The sequence below is a fragment of the Euleptes europaea genome, chromosome 2 (assembly GCF_029931775.1).
Source record: "Euleptes europaea isolate rEulEur1 chromosome 2, rEulEur1.hap1, whole genome shotgun sequence".
NCBI lineage: Eukaryota > Metazoa > Chordata > Lepidosauria > Squamata > Sphaerodactylidae > Euleptes > Euleptes europaea.
Window position 1 is genome coordinate 129,601,102 of NC_079313.1, and position 18,826 is coordinate 129,619,927.

At 44.8% G+C, this 18,826-nt stretch overlaps 2 protein-coding genes across 3 annotated transcripts in view; one reads left to right on the forward strand and one right to left on the reverse strand.

The window, feature by feature from the left end:
• Positions 1-5,940: 5,940 nt before the first annotated feature.
• PSMA7 (proteasome 20S subunit alpha 7) lies at positions 5,941-17,497 on the reverse strand. Its single transcript, XM_056845001.1, has 7 exons — positions 17,393-17,497; positions 13,194-13,320; positions 10,676-10,800; positions 9,670-9,792; positions 8,521-8,640; positions 7,754-7,816; positions 5,941-6,051 (listed from the first exon to the last, which is right to left on the reverse strand). The coding sequence occupies exons 1-7, from the start codon at positions 17,486-17,488 to the stop codon at positions 5,959-5,961; spliced, it is 747 nt and encodes a 248-aa protein (XP_056700979.1). The 5' UTR covers positions 17,489-17,497; the 3' UTR covers positions 5,941-5,958.
• A 979-nt stretch (positions 17,498-18,476) lies between these two features.
• Positions 18,477-18,826, forward strand: part of SS18L1 (SS18L1 subunit of BAF chromatin remodeling complex) — a 32,958-nt gene continuing 32,608 nt past the window's right edge. For both annotated transcript variants that reach the window (XM_056844998.1, XM_056844999.1), the window contains exon 1: positions 18,477-18,545. In XM_056844998.1, the coding sequence (XP_056700976.1) occupies positions 18,477-18,545 (69 nt within the window). The remainder of the gene's footprint in view (positions 18,546-18,826) is intronic.

Below are 18,826 nucleotides of genomic sequence, written 5' to 3' on the forward strand. Positions count from 1 at the left end.
GTCAGTTCTTCGGGAAGAACCAAAGCTCACTTGAAACCAGCATCTCCGCGGTTTTTTTGTTTTTGTGCGTGATTCCCCCCCCCCCCCCCGAGGAACCAAGATCTCACGGGTCTCCTTCTGTTATGTCTGCCCCCCCTCCATGCTCGTTTGAGCAGTATACTTTTGGGGTCTAGAAACGGATTTCAGTTGCAAAAAAAAAAAAAAAGGAATTGTGTGTAGTGAGGTGATGGGGAAGGTGCTGATCATGTGATTCTGGGTTCACCATTTTGAGAAGTAGGACTTCTCTGGGGAGCTCGGCGACAAACTCGCTTGGAGTGCTGGTCACCCCTGAAAAGGAACGCTGTTGAAAATTTTCTGAATGGCCCATGGGTAGATCATTCTCTGGTGAATTAAAAGCACTAAAACTGAGCCTTCCGCTTAAAAGGAGGCTTGACGCTACAGGATGCTCATATACACTTAACACTTTGAGGAGATAGATATACTTAACACCACCCCTTTTCCCTTCAAGGAGAAAGTCTTTGCCTCTGGCCTTGAACTCACTCTCCTGGCAAAAAGCCCCAAGAGGATGTGCATTTTATGCTGGGTTGCCAACTTGGGGCCTGGGAAAGGGGGGGGGGAGAGAGAGTGAACCAGCATGCTAAGTTCTTCTCCTTCCCTCCCCAAACTGTAAATAGTTAATTTTTTTTTTTTTAAATGGTTGGGGAGGGAGTGCTTTCAGGGTTTGTGCAGGGATTATAAACTTTTGCATGAAAGTGGAGTTTAAGCCTTTAGTAATAGGCATGTGTCCTTTATTAGCGTGTAGGAGCATTTTGTTGAAAGGCTTCTAATTGAATCTCATTCCCTTACCCCCCCAACGGCTAGCCTTATTTTCCTCCCCGTCCCCCTGGTATTAAGTTGCTGTAAAAGCAGGGGGTTTATTTTGTAGGCCTTCATCACTAAGGATTGAAATATTGTGGTGGGGCTGCTTCTGGAATCATTCTGAATAAACGTGTAAATGTTTCAAGCTTCCCAATCTTGTTGTCTCTGAATCACAGATGTTTTTTCCAGGTAATCCTACTTGATCCAGAATGAATAGGAATATTTCCGGAGTGACTGATAGCGTTGAAAGAACTGATCTCTGTAGTCTGGAAATGAGTGAAAGCGCTAAACGTTTTCACTGATCACAGATGACAAACTTCCACACTCTTCTTTCCCTAAACAGTTTAACATGCTGTAGTGGTCTTGTTGCTACTTTTCAGTACACTTTGAGTTGTAATCTGTCTTAAATGCTTAAAAGGGGGAGGAACCAGAAAGGAACACTGTCTGGAACTGGTGGACGAATTGGTGGTTTGGTGAACAAGTACAGTTCAATTCAAGTTTAAAGTTTATAGCCCTTATTCTTCCAGAGGGCCAATCTTCTTTATAATTTTGGTTTATCCGGTTCTTTAAAGAGCTCAGGGCCAGAAAACATGGTCCCACTCTTCTGTTTCATCCTCAGAAATATCCTGAGGTACATCAGGCTGAGTGACTAGCCCAAGATCACCCTGTGAGCTTCCTGATTGAATACATGAAGCTGCCTTATACTGAATCAGACCCTTGGTCCATCAAAGTCAGTGTTGTCTACTCAGACCGACAGCGGCTCTCCAGGGTCTCAGGCAGAGGTCTTTCACGTCACCTACTTGCCTGGTCCCTTTAACTGGAGATACCGGGGATTGAACCTGGGACCTTCTGCCTGCCAAGCAGATGCTCTACCACTGAGCCATGGCCCCTCCCCTGGTCATCTGAACATCTGCAGTGATTTGGGGGTCTTCTGAATAATGCCCTTGGATTACTAGTAGCTTCTGTCTTCAAAACCACGATTAGAAGGGGAAGAGACCTGTGTATGTGCCTCTGCCATTAAAGTGAATTGATTGTGATGGAAGAAGCCGGCAGGGGTCAGGCTATACTTTGCCATGTTCATAACAGTCCTAGAAAACTACTTATTGCTCAGACTTTCATGGAGGCAAAATACGAAACCAAATAAAACCAAATAAAAGTGCATAAACACTGCAAGCCAATCGTGTCAAGTTACAGTGAACGTAAGGCCTTGTCTAAGCGAGCGCTCAATTACCTTTCTCCCAAGCCACCACAACACCATATACTACAGAAAAGGCGCTTAAAACGGGTCTCGTCGTGGCTCCTAATTGAGGAGCTTTGAGGCAGCTGTGCAAGGTGGAAGAGTTGATTAAAATGAAATAACTATCTTTAAAACGCAAACTGTTACCTGCTTGGAGGTAGAATAGGTTCTGGGTGCTCTTTTAAGTTGTCATGAGTCTACTAGACCCCTGAGCCTATGAGCCGCTCCTGTCTTGTAGAGGCCAGGTTATCTGGAAGACTGAGCAGGGTCTGGGTGCTGAAGGACAGCAACCAAGCTAAGCAAGGGGTTTTGAATACTTGGAAACAGTTCTGTTGAGTCTTGTAAAGGTAAAAGGTCCCCGATGCAAGCACCGGGTCATTCTTGATCCATGGGGTGATGTCATATCCTGACGTTTACTAGGCAGACTTTGTTTATGGGGTGGTTTGCCAGTGCCTTCCCCAGTCATCTACACTTTACCCCCAGCAAGCTGGGTACTCATTTTACCGACCTCAGAAGGATGGAAGGCTGAGTCAACCTTGAGCCAGCTACCTGAAACAGACTGCAATACTGCAGCTTACCACTCTGCATCACGGGGCTCCTATAGCCAGTCTTTGCTCCTAGCTAAATGCGATGGCACATGTCCACATAATCTAATCTAAAGAAAGCTTCCAAGCTAATTGCTATCACTTACTGAATTATGGGCACTGTAGTCTTGCGAAATGGTGACAGCTGTCAGGTAGTCCTGCCCCCTTGGAGTTCCTGGACTGGGGCAAACCCGTGACATTGGGGAGGGGCTGTGGCTCAGTGGTAGAGCACCTGCTTGGCATGCAGAAGGTCCCAGGTTCAATCCCCGGCATCTCCAGTTAAAGGGACTAGGCAAGTAGGTGATGTGAAAGACAGCCTGAGATCCTGGAGAGCTGCTGCCGGTCTGAGTAGACAACACTGACTTTGATGGACCGAGGGTCTGATTCAGTATAAGGCAGCTTCATGTGACAGTCAAAGCTGTTTAACCATCAATTAATTGTGTCCTCAGTCTCTCCTTCAGTCTTGTATATTTAAAAAAGACATACTTGTGCCACAAAAGAACTGATGAAGGATCTATAAGCATTTGGCTCATGTACTTAGTTGCATAATTTTGTCAATATTTCCGTCTTCTGAGCTTTGGTCTTTTCTCACCTAGCAAATGAAACATCCTCGAAGCATTTCCTGCTCCCTCTTAAATCATCTCCATTAGTCTTCAAGGTGTTGGAGACCTGGGGGGGGGGTTGCTATCTAACCTGCCCCCGCCAATCTATCTGGCCTATGAGGTTCAGCCTGCATTTGTCGCTGCCCTACAATACTAGTGATTTATCTCTCATGATTGTGATCAGAGCTGGATCATGCCTGTATCAGTAAAGCGCCTGTGTGTGTGTGTTAAGTGCCGCCAAGTCGTTTCCGACTCATGGTGACCCTTTGAATCAATGTCCTCCAAAACGTCCTATCTTTAATAGCCTTGCTCAGATCTTGCAAACTGAGGGCCGTGGCTTCCTTTATAGAGTCAATCCATCTCTTGTTGGGTCTTCCTCTTTTCCTGCTGCCTTCAAGTTTTCCAAGCATGATTGTCTTTTCCAGTGACTCGTCTTCTCATGTCCAAAGTAATATGTCCAAAGTTTCTGGGGGGAAGGTAGTTGTGAAAGTCCTGCATTGTGCAGGGAGTTGGACTAGATGACCCTGGTGGTCCCTTCCAACTCTGTAATTCTATGATTCTACGACAGCCTCAGTTTAGTCATTTTAGCTTCTGGTGCCTACCATCTAGCTTATCTATTTCTTGGGTGCTTCCAATCCTAAACATGAAGGTTGCATTAATATAGGAGGTGATATAAGAATTCTGGGGGGAAACGTTTAGACAGGTAAATATGAAGCATCCCCAATGCAGTGCAAAACCTTTGTAGTTAGATGTGCAGATTGTGGTTTTTTGAAATTATACCTAACAATACAGTAACATTTCTAAGGGGACTTTGTAAGCCAAGGCAGGTTCAATTCAGACATCAAAACCCATTCCTGATCAGGCTGGTTTGTCCACTAACTTCTGCTTGTTTTTTGTTATTGGGAAAGAAATGTCAAGTTGTTAAAATGTCTAGTTAGCCTTCAACTCGAGTTTATTTTAGCACAAGGACTAGGCACATATGTAAACCCAGTGATAAACCAGGTTCAAATCACCACTCCTGTGGAAGAACACTGGGTGATTTTGAGCCAGTTACATTCTCAGCCTAACTAACCTCACATGGTTGTGAAGATAAAATGGAAGACAGGCAAAAACCAGGATGTAAGTGAAATAAATACTAGCAGGTATAGTGGGAGAGGGGAATCCCTTCTATTGCCAGGTATTTTTACGGATTCATACTTATGGTAGCTGTTCCCTTTGCACCCCAATATATTTAATTTCTATATAGGGACTCAAGACAGGATGCATTCTCTGTTCTACCTGCAGAGTAATTGGACAGTGTACTTTCATATGGCCTACTGATTTTATGCCTGAGCCTTTCTAAATTTCAGTGATTCACTTGCTAAGAGAGCTGTGCTTGGCTTACTATGTCAACACCCAACATTCACATCAAAAGTAGCTACAAAAGTAGCAGCAGTCCAATTAGGAAGAGTTGTTTATTTGCCGACTCCCTCTACCACTTAAGGGAGACTCAAACCTGCTTACAATCACCTTCCCCTCCCTGCAACAGACACCTTGTGAGCTAGGTGGAGCTGAGAGTTCTTAATAGAACTGAGTTGCCCAAGTTCACCCAGCTGGCCTTGTATGAGTGAGGAAACCAATCCAGTTCACCAGATTAGTCTCCGCCGCTCATGTGGAGGGGTGGGGAATCAAACCCAGTTCTCCAGATCAGACTCCACTGCTCCAAACCACTGCACCATGGATTATAATACAATTGCCTATGTGCCTTTGTATGGAACCCCCTTCCATTTTATCCCATTTATCACCTTGTTATGTGTATTTGCCAAGCCCAAATGTTGAATACAGCTGTGATGCTATTTAGTTTTTTAAAAGGTGGTTGCATCCTTCAGTAGGCAGAATGTTCCAGCTCCTCCTACACCATCCGTAATTTCTTTATATTTATATTGCAACACTCAGGCCAAGGGAAAAGCATGATTCTAAGCATAGGTTTGAATCCTAAGCCTATGTGTGAATTATCTTGTATAGGTGCAAGGGAGATGAATTAACCAATGTAAAGGTCCTGTGTAAGCACTGGGTCATTCCTGACCCATGGGGTGGCATCGCATCCCAACGTTTACTAGGCAGACTTTGTTTGCGGTGTGGTTTGCTAGTGCCTTCCCCAGTCATCTTCCCTTTACCCCCAACAAGCTGGGTACTCATTTTACCAACCTCGTAAGGATGGAAGGCTGAGTCAACCTTGAGCAGGCTACCTGAAACCAACTTCCATTGGGCTCAAACTCAGGTCGTGAGCAGAGCTTGGACTGCAGTACTGCAGCTTATCCCTCTGTGCCACGGGGCTCCTAACCAATGTAGGACTCTGATATCATGACAAATCAGGGCAACATACATGGTAGAAGACAGCCATGAGCACTAACAGAGCATGGACTATGAAACAGCATTTTTGATGCCAAAGTTGGCGTTACTGTTTATGAAAACCACTTTCCATCTATCACAAAAAGGTCCAGCATTGTGATCATTACTGCATATGCTGAAAAAAGGAACACATTACAGTAACAAGCATTTAAAAAACCCGGTGGTTTTATTGTAGGCCTCTTACGAGGGGCACAGAACAAGTGGAATGCCTACACAGCTATACAGAGTTAACTCATGATTGATTTTAAAACTGAAAACCAACAACTTGGGGATAGGAATTCATTCATCACGATGTTTTCTTCTGTTTCTTCTTCTCATTTTCCTCCTTTTCCTTTTCGATTTCAGCAACATATTTTTCAATCTCTTCAGGGATCAAGATCTGCAATACAGAAGAGACACAATCACAGCAGTCCTAATAGCTGGAACATGTCCAGAGGAGGGCAACAAAGATGTTGAGGGGTCTGGAGACCAAGTCCTATGAGGAAAGGTTGAAGGAGCTGGGTATGTTTAGCCTGAAGAGGAGAAGACAGAGGGGATATGATAACCATCTTCCAGTACTTGAAGGGCTGTCCTATAGAGGAGGGTGCCGAGTTGTTTTCTGTTGCCCCAGAAGGTCGGACCAGAACCAACGGGTTCAAATTAAATCAAAACAGTTTCCGTCTTGACAACAGGAAGAATTTTCTAACAGAGCAGTTCCTCAGTGGAACAGGCTTCCTTGGGAGGTGGTAAGCGCTCCTTCCCTGGAGGTTTTTAAGCAGAGGCTAGATGGCCATCTGTCAGCAATGCTGATTCTATGACCTTAGGTAGATCATGAGAGGGAGGGCATCTTGGCCATCTTCTGGGCCTGGATAGGGGTCACTGGGGGTGTGTGGGGGGAGGTAGTTGTGAATGTCCTGCATTGTGCAGGGGGTTGGACAAGATGATCCTGGTGGTCCCTTATAGACCAACCAAAGTACTCAGGGTGTGTGTGCGTGTGTTTGCGATGGAAACAACCTGTGTATAAAAGGCCTTTGAGTCTGAGGAGGAAGGCAGAAACTCAGGAGAGAATACAGGAAACCCACCTAGAGTACTGTGTTCAGTTTAGGGCACAGCAATTTAGGAAGGATGTAGATAAGCTGGAACATGTCCAGAGGAGGGCAGCAAAGATGGTGAGGGGGTCTGGAGACCAAGTCCTATGAGGAAAGGTTGAAGGAGCTGGGTATGTTTAGCCTGAAGACTGAGAGGGGATATGATAACCATCTTCAAGTACTTGAAGGGCTGTCATATAGTGGAGGTGCCAAGTTGTTTTCTGTTGTCCCAGAAAATCAGACCAGAACCAACGGGTTGGAATTAAATAAAGAGTTTCCGTCTAGACATTAGGAAGAATTTTCTAACAGTTAGAGCGGTTCCTCGATGGAACAGGCTTCCTTGGGAGGTGGTGAGCTCTCCTTCCCTAGAGGTTTTTAAGAAGAGGTTAGATGGCCATCTATCACCAATGCCGATTCTGTGACCTTAGGCAAATGATGAGAGGGAGGGCATCTTGGCTATCTTCTAGTCACTGGGGGTGTGGGGGGGGGAGGTAGTTGTGAATTTCCTGCATTGTGCAGGGGGTTGGACTTGATGACCCTGGTGGTCCCTTCCAACTGTAGGATTCTATGATTATCAGAGGGCTACATAAAAGTATCTCAAGCTTTTTACAGTCCCTTCCCCCCACCCTCACTATGAGTCAATGTAGTGGGTTAAGAGCTTCACTCCTCCACGTGAAGCCTGTTGGATGACACTGGGCCAGTCACATTTCTCTCCCAACTCACAGTCCACACTGAGGCAAACAATGGCAAAATTCACAGCGATTTCCGGAAGGCTGGATCCAGGTCATGACTGCCTGACTGTTAAATGTACTGTCACCTCAAACTGGAAAGAAAGCACCTCTGGAACAGAACAGGGAATGACGCTGTTCACAGAGGTTAGAGAGTCACTCTGTAAATACCAATTAATTAGCTGCACTGCACACATACAAGTAGAAATGCAGATCCTCCGGCTACTGGAAACTGACGGAACAATACTGACCAGGTCTAAAACAAATATCAGTATTAATACCTTACCTTGAGAGGCTGGTTTCTTCTCATAACAGCTAGCTCAATATTTTTCCCACCAGACTGTACAACCTTAAACAAAGAAAATAAATAGTAAGGAAATATGACAGGTATGGAGAGAGTGGAAAGGAAGAAGCTTTTCTCCCTCGTAATACTAGAATGCAGGGTCATCTACTGAAGCTGGAGGGTTGAGAGATTCAAAACAAAAGTATTTCACTCAATGCATTGTCAAATTGTGGAACTCCCTGCCCCAGGATGTGGTGATGGCTGCCAACTTAGAAAGCTTTAAGAGGGGAGTGGACATTCATGGCAGGAGAGAGATATTCATGGCTGATAGTAATAATGGATACTAGTCATGATGCATACCTTTTCTCTCCAGGATCAGAGGAGCATGCATATTACAGAACGTGCTGTGGAACACAGACAGGATAACGCTGCTGCAGTCGTCTTGTTTGGGGGCTTCCTAGAGGCACCTGGTTGGCCACTGTGTGAACAGACTGCTGGACTTGATGGGCCTTGGTCTGATCCAGCATGGCCTTTCTGTTCTTATGACAGTGTTGATGTTAAGCAATGAGGAAAGTTTGAAAAATTAATCCAAGCTGCAAGCAGTGTACATGCATGCACACACAGTGTCTTTTCCCCATCAATATATATATTAGATGTGGGGTGTTGCTATTTCTATAGCTAATATTCTAACCTGCAACAGATAGATGGCATAAAAATTCAACCACCAACTGGTAACCAAAAAGTGACACAGGGATTCAGTTCATACTTACTTCCAGAAGGGCTTTGATAACAAGCTTAATGGTCAGATCATCTGTTTCAATTGCTTCATCGGTGTAATTTTTCTCCAAAAATTCACGCACTGACTTCGCTCCTCTGCCAATGGCATTAGCCTAAGGTAGTTTTTTTAAAAAAGATTAAAAGGAAATAGAAAATGTAAGCGGCATGATTTTTCATCTTTGCATTTCGATTTTTTGCCTTAGTAGCTCTAACACTCACAATTGGTAATGTTTAAAACTGGAAGGCCACAACAGAAAGAAATCCAACTATATGGCAGTATCTGAACAAGGGAGAACCAAATCTTGGCATTCCTAGAGGGTCACATGACAATTTCTCACACAATTCTTAAGACACGCCAATGGTTACCAGTAGATTATTATTGCTGCCTCAGGCTACCAAAGGACAATGGTACTGAGGACTCTGAAAGTCATGTCAAAGTACCTGAATTCATAAGTTGAGATCAGTTTGTCACCAGAGGCTTTTATGCTTTTTCAGCCTTACTAAGTTTGCACACTATCACGGACCAGTTTTCCCAAAGTTACCACTAGCAGCCCAGAATGAGACACAAACAGAGCACAAGAGGAAGCAGCATGGGGAAGAGGGTGGATTATGCCTGATCCAATTCAAGTTATGAATGACAATGGACAGGGAGAAGCTTTTCTCCCTCTCTCATAATACCAGAACATGGGGTCATCTGCTGAAGCTGGAGGGTGAGAGATTCAAAACTGAAAAAAGGAAGTATTTCTTCACACAACGCATAGTTGAACTGTGGAACTCTCTGCTCCAGGATGTGGTGATGGCTGACAACGTGGAAGGCTTTAAGAGGGGAGTGGATATGTTCATGGAGGAGAAGGGTATCCATGGCTACTAATTAAAATGGATACTGGTCAGGATGCATACCTATTCTCTCAGAGGAACATGCCTATTACATTATTTGCTTTGGAACACAGGCAGGACAATGCTGCTGCAGTTGTCTTGTTTGTAGGCTTCCTAGAGGCACCTGATTGGCCACTATGTGAACAGACTGCTGGACTTGATGGGCCTTGGTCTGAACGAGCATGGCTTTTCTTACGTTCTTATGAGTTGGGTTCTATTATTTTCATCTTTGGGTGGGGTGGGGAGAGAAGCCAAGTAGCCCTCACCTTCCAAGCATGGTAGGTACCAGAGGGATCCGTCTGATAGAGCCTTGGAGTTCCGTCGAAATCAAATCCCACAATCAGAGCAGAAATACCGAAAGGTCTGCGGCCGTTGCTCTGGGTATACCGCTGAGGAGTTAACAAGAAATTTTATTTTGTAGTAGAACTGTATGTTACAACCTGTAACAATTTCTCATCCAGTTCTTCAATGAGAATTGAAGGCAACGTGATAAGTTTTTCTGAAGACGGTAATTAACTACAACTGTCTGTAGAACTATTTTGTATAAAAGGCCTTAGGATCAGTAAGGCAACTCAGGGCTTTAGCTGCCCAAGATGGAAAGTTCCTTTTTGACAAAGCCATGCGCCAAACTGAGTGGCAATATCAGTTACTACTAGCCTAAACATACATTTAATAATCAGTGTATTAATGTTCAGGCTTTAAGGGACTTATGGGCACTTTCACACATGCCGAATAATGCATTTTCAATCCACTTTGAAGCTGGGTTTTACTGTGTGAAATGGGAAAATCCACTTGCAAACGATTGTTAAAGTGGACTGAAAGTGCATTATTTTGCATGTGTGAAAGTGCTATCAGTCCTTCTGCCCGACTGAATCTGGTAGGAGCAGAGAGTTAAGGGACCTATGATTGGAAGTCTGATATTATAGCTGTTAAAATACATAGTTTAAAGATTTTTTGCAGACTTCAAAAATTGTCCAAAGGGCCTTACTGTACAACACAGCTAAATTGGGGGACAGAAGCATACTTGTAGTTGAAAACACCCATTACACAAAAGATCCTGACTTCAAGCACTGACAACCAGGCAAAGACTGCCTCGCATCTTGTTTCCCACTGTCTTTGGAACAAACCGGCATGACATCTACTCACTTTCTCTTAGACAAAGCAGCTAATTTACGTTTAAATTGTCTGGAGTTCAATGGCGCAAGAGAAGAGTCTACACTAAAAATCGGGCTCCGCTTAACAGCAGAGAATTCTTGACACCTTTGTACGTACCTGCTTCAGGCTAGCAATATAACGTGTAATGTATTCCACCGTGACAGGATCCTCCACTGTGAGTCTATGGCTTTGACATTCCACCCTAGCTCTATTGATAACTATCCTGGCATCTGCTGTGAGTCCTGGAAACAACAGGAATGATTAAGGAAAGCAACACTCAACAGTGTACAAGCAGTACTTCTACTCTACAAAACTTATTTCTGAAGAGGGAAGAGGAAAATAGGGTAAATGGATGGATCACAAATACAGGTCTGTGACTACATGGATTTAAAAAACATGTTATCAACTACATTTACTTCAGCCCCAGGAGAAAAAATGAACAGCGGCACAGGGGGCATCCAGTGTTTACCTTCTAATATACTTAAGACAGAAGTAGACATGAAAAGGAGTTCCTTGTCTTCTTTTTAAAAAGAAACAGCCTCAGAATTTGGAACTGAAAATGGCAGGGCAGCCCCTTCCCTTTTATTTCGTTACGTTCTTTGTAGTCCACCTCTCTCACAGGGACTCAAGGCAGATTACACATAGTGAATCAGTACAATTGACAAAAGTCAATAAACAAAGCAGTTGAGATTGCAGAAGTCTGAGACCAACCAGAAATCTAAAAAAACAGAACTGAAGTGAAGCCTATTAATACGACAGATTAAATGATGCAAAAATTACATTGTGAGACCCTAGTTTCAGCAAGTTATTTTTTCTTTTTTTTTGTCATCAAGTTGCATCTGACTTATGGCGACCCCTGGTGGGGTTTTCGAGGCAAGAGATGTTCAGAGATGGTTTGCCTCTGCGTGGTGACCCTGGACTTCCTTGGTGGCCTCCCATCCAAATACTGACCAGGGCCAACTCTGCTTAGTTTTCAAGATCTGATGACAATGGGCGAGCCTGGGCTAACCAGGTCAGGGCCAGCAAGCTATACATAGTGGTAGAGAGAGAGACTGTAAAGTGCCGTCAAGGTGTAACTGATTGATGGCAACCCTACAGGGTTTTCAAGGCAAAAGACTTAAGAGGTGGTTTGCAGTAGCCTTGCTCTGCATAGTGACCCTGGTATTCCTTGGTGGCCTCCCATCAAAGTACTAACCATGGCTGACCCTGCTTAGTTTCTGAGACCTGACGAGATCAGGCTAGCCTGGGCCATCCAGGTCAGGGCAGTATAGACCATAGTCCCTAATAATTCATCCAAGTAACTCTGTGAATCATTTAGTGCTAGCCCTTTCCCACCGCCTGTCACCAATGCTGAGCCACTTTCCAATCCACAGATGAAAACATACAGGGGCTTTCCCCCTACAGAGAGATAAGCAACTTGGAGAGGTTCATCTTTAAAGGAAAAAAGAAAATGGGACGAGGAGTAAAAATAGTCTTCCCCTACTCCCAGCAGCCTCCAGAGGCTACTTTTGGTTAAGGAAGAGAATACACAGAACTCTATTACACTGAAACATCAACATGTTATCCTACCAGTTAATAACACCCATGGCAGATGTCCACAAAACACAGGCTATGGAAAGCTTATGCAACTCAGATAGGCTTGACCTGGGCATGAAGGGCCCAAGATATAATTCCAGAAAGTTATCAATTTTCTACCAAAACAGGGAAAACGTATATATCACCCCTGACATCTGCACGCAAAGGTTTGGAGTTCAGAAACTAATTATTTTATAGTATACTGAAGTTATTTTCTACTAGCTTTATATAGGTTGCATAACATCATGCAGATGTGTAGCAAGAAAGCAGCCTCCAAAACAGCGCCTGCAGAGACGTCATATCATCTGTACAATCAGTTTTATTTCGATACAATACCAGCTCTGAATAAAAATCAAAGTTAGGTTTAAAATAAAAATAATAATAATAAAAGTTGATGATTCTGGGAAAGATGATTTGAAGAAAAGGAGGAAAGATCTATGGGGAAGATATCATCTGTACAAAACCACAGCCGGAATTATTTTCTTTTTGTTGCCCTTAGTTGCAGTAAAAATATTCAGGAAAATCAACTGAATACATTGCTGACTTGGATCCCACACAGAATTTCTGTCCACAAAGGACAGCCCAAAATGCTGTTCCTGGGGAGCAGGAAGGGGGAAGCGAGCAAGTTGAACTCCCTGGGGAGAAATGCACTACACATGTTATATTGGGGAGGGGCTGTGGTCCAGTGGTAGAGCATCTGCTTGGCATGCAGAAGGTTCCAGGTTCAATCCCCGGCATCTCATTTAAGGGACTAGGCAAGTAGGTGATGTGAAAGACCTCTCTCTGCTTGAAACCCTGGAGAGCCACTGCCGGTCTGAGTAGACAATACTGATTTCGATGGACCAAGGGTCTGATTCAGTATACGGCAGCTTCATGTGGTCAGGTGTTATGTGTTATCCACCCGCCCTTCAAAACCCTCCACCAGATCCAAGCTTATGGAAGGTAAAAACAGATGTGACTTTGCATCCTTGCGCTGTGTTGTAGCTGCGTTCCAAACAAGGAGCACGGTTTTGTTCCAAAGCCTCTTCCCCATTTCCATTGCATTTGCTTACTACTGCACCTGCAAAAGCCATGCAGACGTTGTCATCGAGGGCACAGATCTTTCGGACGGTTCTTTCATCCTGAAGTTTTGCCACGGATTTCTTCTCCACGCCCAGGACCACAATGTTTTTTCCTCGTACTCCGACCTTAAATATTAGACAGACTGTTACAGATCGTTTTTGAAGCCACTGCATTAAGCACTACTCCGATATAGTGACCATACACTTATACCTTCAGTTGCCCCAGGTCGGACCAGAACCAACGGGTTGAAATTAAATCAAAGGAGTTTCCGTCTAGGCATTAGGACGAATTTTCTAACCGAGCGGTTCCTCGGTGGAACAGGCTTTCTTGGGAGGTGGTGAGCTCTCCTTCCCTGGAGGATTTTAAGCAGAAGCTAGATGGCCATCTGTCAGCAATGCTGATTCTATGACCTCAAGCAGATGATGGGAGGGAGGGCATCTTGGCCATAATCTGGGCATGGAGTAGGGGTCGCTGGGGGTTTGGGGGGGAGGTAGTTGTGAATTTCCTGCATTGTGCAGGGGGTTGGACTAGATGACCCTGGTGGTCCCTTCCAACTCTATGATTCTAAGAGTTTTTCAAATAAGGACTTGGGAGGTAGCCCTAACCTACTTTAGTCGACAGGACTTCTACTACTGCTTTAGATGGGGTGCAAGTACTCAGCACTTGGTTTGCTTATGAGATCCTAACTCTTTCTGTGAAGTGTCAAAATGAAGTTGTAGCATCATATCATCTGGGGGGGGGGGGGAATCCTGCCTAAAATATTTTAAGACACATGCAGAAGCTCCACTAATATAACCAAGCCACCAACACAAGTACCCCTCCTCCTTCTGAAGCTCAGAGAAAAAGTGATTCAGCTCAAATAAAAGCTCACTGGCACCGGACTCTTAAAAAATAAGATGAAGGGGGATTCAATCACATAAGGCCCCAGTCTGGAAAAAATTAGGGCAGCCTAGGAAAAAAGACTAACCATCACAACATTTCCCTTTTTTAATTGGGAGAGGAGAAGAGGGGCAATATTATTACATGAGCCCACCTCCTCCCCCACTCCAGAAAGCATGTTATAGTCTAATGAAAACCCTTTCTAGTAAATGACATTTTTTTGCAACAGGGAAAGAGGAAGAAAGATTAAAGGGAGAGGGGAACAGGAGCTCTTCCTCAGCCTAGAAAATAGAGGTATGGTTCAAGTAAAGCTCACTTATATGATATATACATAAAATGAATTATAATTAACATACTATAATATATATAGAACATATAACGATAAGGGAGAAAAAGCAGACCCCCCTCCAGTCTTCTTCACCCGAGAAAAAAAAAGTAGACTCAGTCAGACCTCTGGGCGTAGCCATAGAGCAGGGGTGTGTGTGTGTGTGGCACAGGGGCAGTTGTGAATTTCTTGCGTTATGCAGGGCCCTGGATTAGACAACCCTTGAGGTCTTTTCCAGCTCTGTGTTTCTATGCACCACCACCCCCAGGCCCGCACACTCTTCCTCCTTCACCCAACCTGGAAAAAATGGTGCAACCCAGGTAAAAGCTCGCCTGGCAGAGGAGATTCGTCCCCTAAATAAGAAGGGAATAAGGTTTAGTCATGCCCCCCTTTACCCTTCTCCGAGCATCTTCACACATACTAAATAATGCACTTTCAATCCAGTTTTAACTATTGTTGGCAAGTGGATTTTTGCCATTTCACACAGGCTGTTTATGCTTGGCAATTAGCAGTGCGTTCCAGGCTGAAGTGCCCCGCATATTTTTTTGAGTTCTTCATGCTGAACCGTCATTCCGGAAGTCACTGCAAAGCCAGCGCATACCCCCTTCGCATTACTTAAGAGCCCCTTTAGCGCAACCTTTTTTCTTTGATCCGCCCCTACCTCGAACCACCCGCTCCAGGAAGCATGAAGAATCACAGCCGTCTGGATTAGCTATGCAAAACGATGATTTCCAATGGCTATGCAAACAAAGTAACGAACGAGCAGGCGAGTTGGGGTGGAATTTGTTTGACTTTCTCCTCTTGCATCAGGACTGTGAAAGAGGCGTTTTTAAAAAAGAGTTTTGAGCGAGCATCAAAACCGACCCTGCATAAATGGCCACAGTACAATCCAACTGCAAAGTACACTGAAAGTGGGTTGGAAGTGCATTGTTTGCGTGAAAGCACCCTCCTCCGTCACCCAGCCTGAAAAGGGGATACAGCCGAGGAGGGGGTGGGGGGAGATAACGAAGGAAACTTGATTTTACAACAAAATATCCCTAAAACACCTGAAATGATGCTATTAAGTATGATACCGGATACCATTGTTACCCACAGAACCTTTTTGATTTATGCCACCACGGCTGCACGGTTGATATATGCAGCTAAATGGAAGACAGTAGAGATACCAGACAAAAAAGACTGGATAAAAAAGATGCTGGAATTGACCGAGATGGCGAAGTTTACAGCTTTGATAAACCAGAATGACAAAGCCCAATTTTGGGGGGAATGGGAAGCTTGGAGAATTTACTGCGAAAATTATTTTTTAACGGGACCATTTAAAGGACACTCTTTGATCTAACCCCTTATCTATACTTTGTATTAATTTTTATATTAGGTACTGATTTAATAATGTTGGATATGACAAGAACAGGCTAATTAAAATAATATTGGGATTAGCTCCGTTAGCAAAAGTTTATGCAATTTATTTTTAGATGGGGGAGGGAGAGGGGGAAGTCATTTTATTGTTAAGTTAGAGATATTACTTGTTTTTTTCTTTTTATTATTACTATTCTATTGTTTTTGTTGATATATTAAATAAAATAAAAATTATTTAAAAAACAACAACGAAGGAGACTTGAGCCTTCTGGGCCCACCCTCGACTTCCCCCCCTTTTCTATACTTTGTATTAATTTTTATATTAGGTACTGATTTAATAATGTTGGATATGGCAGAGTAGGTTAATTAAAATAACATTGGGATTAGCTCCGTTAGCAAAAGTTTATGCAATTTATTTTTAGATGGGAGAGGGGGAAGTCATTTTATTGTTAAGTTAGAGATATTACTTGTTTTTTTCTTTTTATTATTACTATTCTATTGTTTTTGTTGATATATTAAATAAAATAAAAATTATTTAAAAAACAACAACGAAGGAGACTTGAGCCTTCTGGGCCCACCCTCGACCTCCCCCCCTTTTCTATACTTTGTATTAATTTTTGTATTAGGTACTGATTTAATAATGTTGGATATGGCAGAGTAGGTTAATTAAAATAACATTGGGATTAGCTCCGTTAGCAAAAGTTTATGCAATTTATTTTTAGATGGGAGAGGGGGAAGTCATTTTATTGTTAAGTTAGAGATATTACTTGTTTTTTCTTTTTATTATTACTATTCTATTGTTTTTGTTGATATATTAAATAAAATAAAAATTATTTAAAAAACAACAACGAAGGAGACTTGAGCCTTCTGGGCCCACCCTCGACCTCCCCCCCTTTTCTATACTTTGTATTAATTTTTGTATTAGGTACTGATTTAATAATGTTGGAAATGACAAGAACAGGTTAATTAAAATAACATTGGGATTAGCTCCGTTAGCAAAAGTTAATGCAATTTATTTTTAGATGGGAGAGGGGGAAGTCATTTTATTGTTAAGTTAGAGATATTACTTGTTTTTTCTTTTTATTATTACTATTCTATTGTTTTTGTTGATATATTAAATAAAATAAAAATTATTTAAAAAACAACAACGAAGGAGACTTGAGCCTTCTGGGCCCACCCTCGACCTCCCCCCCTTTTCTATACTTTGTATTAATTTTTGTATTAGGTACTGATTTAATAATGTTGGAAATGACAAGAACAGGTTAATTAAAATAACATTGGGATTAGCTCCGTTAGCAAAAGTTAATGCAATTTATTTTTAGATGGGAGAGGGGGAAGTCATTTTATTGTTAAGTTAGAGATATTACTTGTTTTTTTCTTTTTATTATTACTATTCTATTGTTTTTGTTGATATATTAAATGAAATAAAAATTATTTTTTAAAAAAAACAACAACCAAGGAGACTTGAGCCTTCTGGGCCCCCCCTCGACCTCCCCCCCCTTTTAACTGCCACCCCCTCACGACCGTTCTCCTCCCCCAGCTTCACTCCCTCACTTTCGGTTTCTCCCACCGGCCGACCTCTTCTTCCCCTCCCCCCCCCCCACCAACCGCCTCCAGGGCCTGCCCTTTCTCCGTACCGCGGTGGAGCCTTTCTTCACGGCCTCCTGGGCGTACTCGACTTGGAAGAGATGCCCGTCCGGGGAGAAGACGGTAATGGCCCGGTCGTAGCTCATGGCCGCGGCCTGGCGAGGCGAGAACGACACCGAGCGGCTCCCTCCCCAGCGCCAGAAACAGCACCGTCACTTTCCCTCAACGCGCATGCGCCGCTCTCGCCGCCTCCTCATTCACGTAACGCCCTTACGCCGACTCGGCGCGCTTTGACCATCGAGTCAGGCTTTGAAGACGGCGGGGCGGAGGAGGAGCCTGCGCCCTCAGCGCAACACCGCGGCTCCTCCGATTGGTCCGGCCGCAAAGCCCAGCGTTACCCCTCCCCTTAAGCCAAATGCGTACGGAAGCGATCGGGGGCATCTCGGTACGCCAACGGCGCGCGCGAGGTAGGCGAGGGAGCCGTCCAAAAGAACCCTGAACTGACGGCGTCCTCTGCGCAGCTGACGTCCGCTCCGCTCGCCCGACGCTTCGTTCCCCCCTCCCTTCCACCTGCTGCTCCCCCGCACTTGGCGCGCGATCGCCTTTTCCTACGCACTTGGCGCACCGAGATGCTCTCCGCCGGCAGAGGCAGGGAGGAGATGCGATTCGCTTGCGACAGGAAACCCAGCAGCAGGGATGCACCATGTGCAATGCGAAGGGGGAGGAGGGGGAGGTGGATTTGGAGCAGGGAGGCGGAGGGGGGGGAGAGAGAGAGAGCGAGAGCAACCCAAGCGGCTCAGGTGGCTTCGCCTCCTCCCCCTTCCCCTCCCTCCCCAAAGCTCGCCAGCCGGCTCTCCGCCTTGCACTGGGAAGTAGAACCGTCCAGGTAAAAAAAAAGGGGGGGTGCGCGGAGGTGCCTGGTGCAATGCCCCCGGCTCCTCGCGAGGCGCGGAGCGTACCATCTGCTGGGGCTCCCCTCCCCGTGCACTGCGGCGAAGGCTCGTGCCTATTGCACGGCGCTCGCCGCCAGATAATAACAATATTATCCCAGGCTGGGAACCCGCTAGCTTATTGACATCGGAGGAGGGGAGGGACGGGGGGGGGAGGAAGAGAGGCGCGAGCCCCATCCCCATCATGTCGGTCGCCTTCGCTTCTGCTCGACCCCGAGTCAAAGGAGAGGTCACCCAGCAAACTATCCAGAAGGTAACGTTCAAAGGGGAGGGGGGGGGGCAAACGGGGGTGGGGGAATGCAGGGTGGTGGTGGTCAAGCATGCTTTGATCTAGGGCAGAAAAACGTCTCCCTACGTTCAAGGGCTGCAAGGAGGCTTCGTTCTGGCGGATGCTCCTGCGATGTCGTGATTGGAAGGGTGCACGGGGGTGGGCGAGAAAGAGGTGAGGGGTGGGGGAGAAAGAGGTGAGGGGGGGGAACAAAGCCAAGGTGTTGCGATGCTGGCGAGAGGGAGACATTGCACGACCCCGGCGCT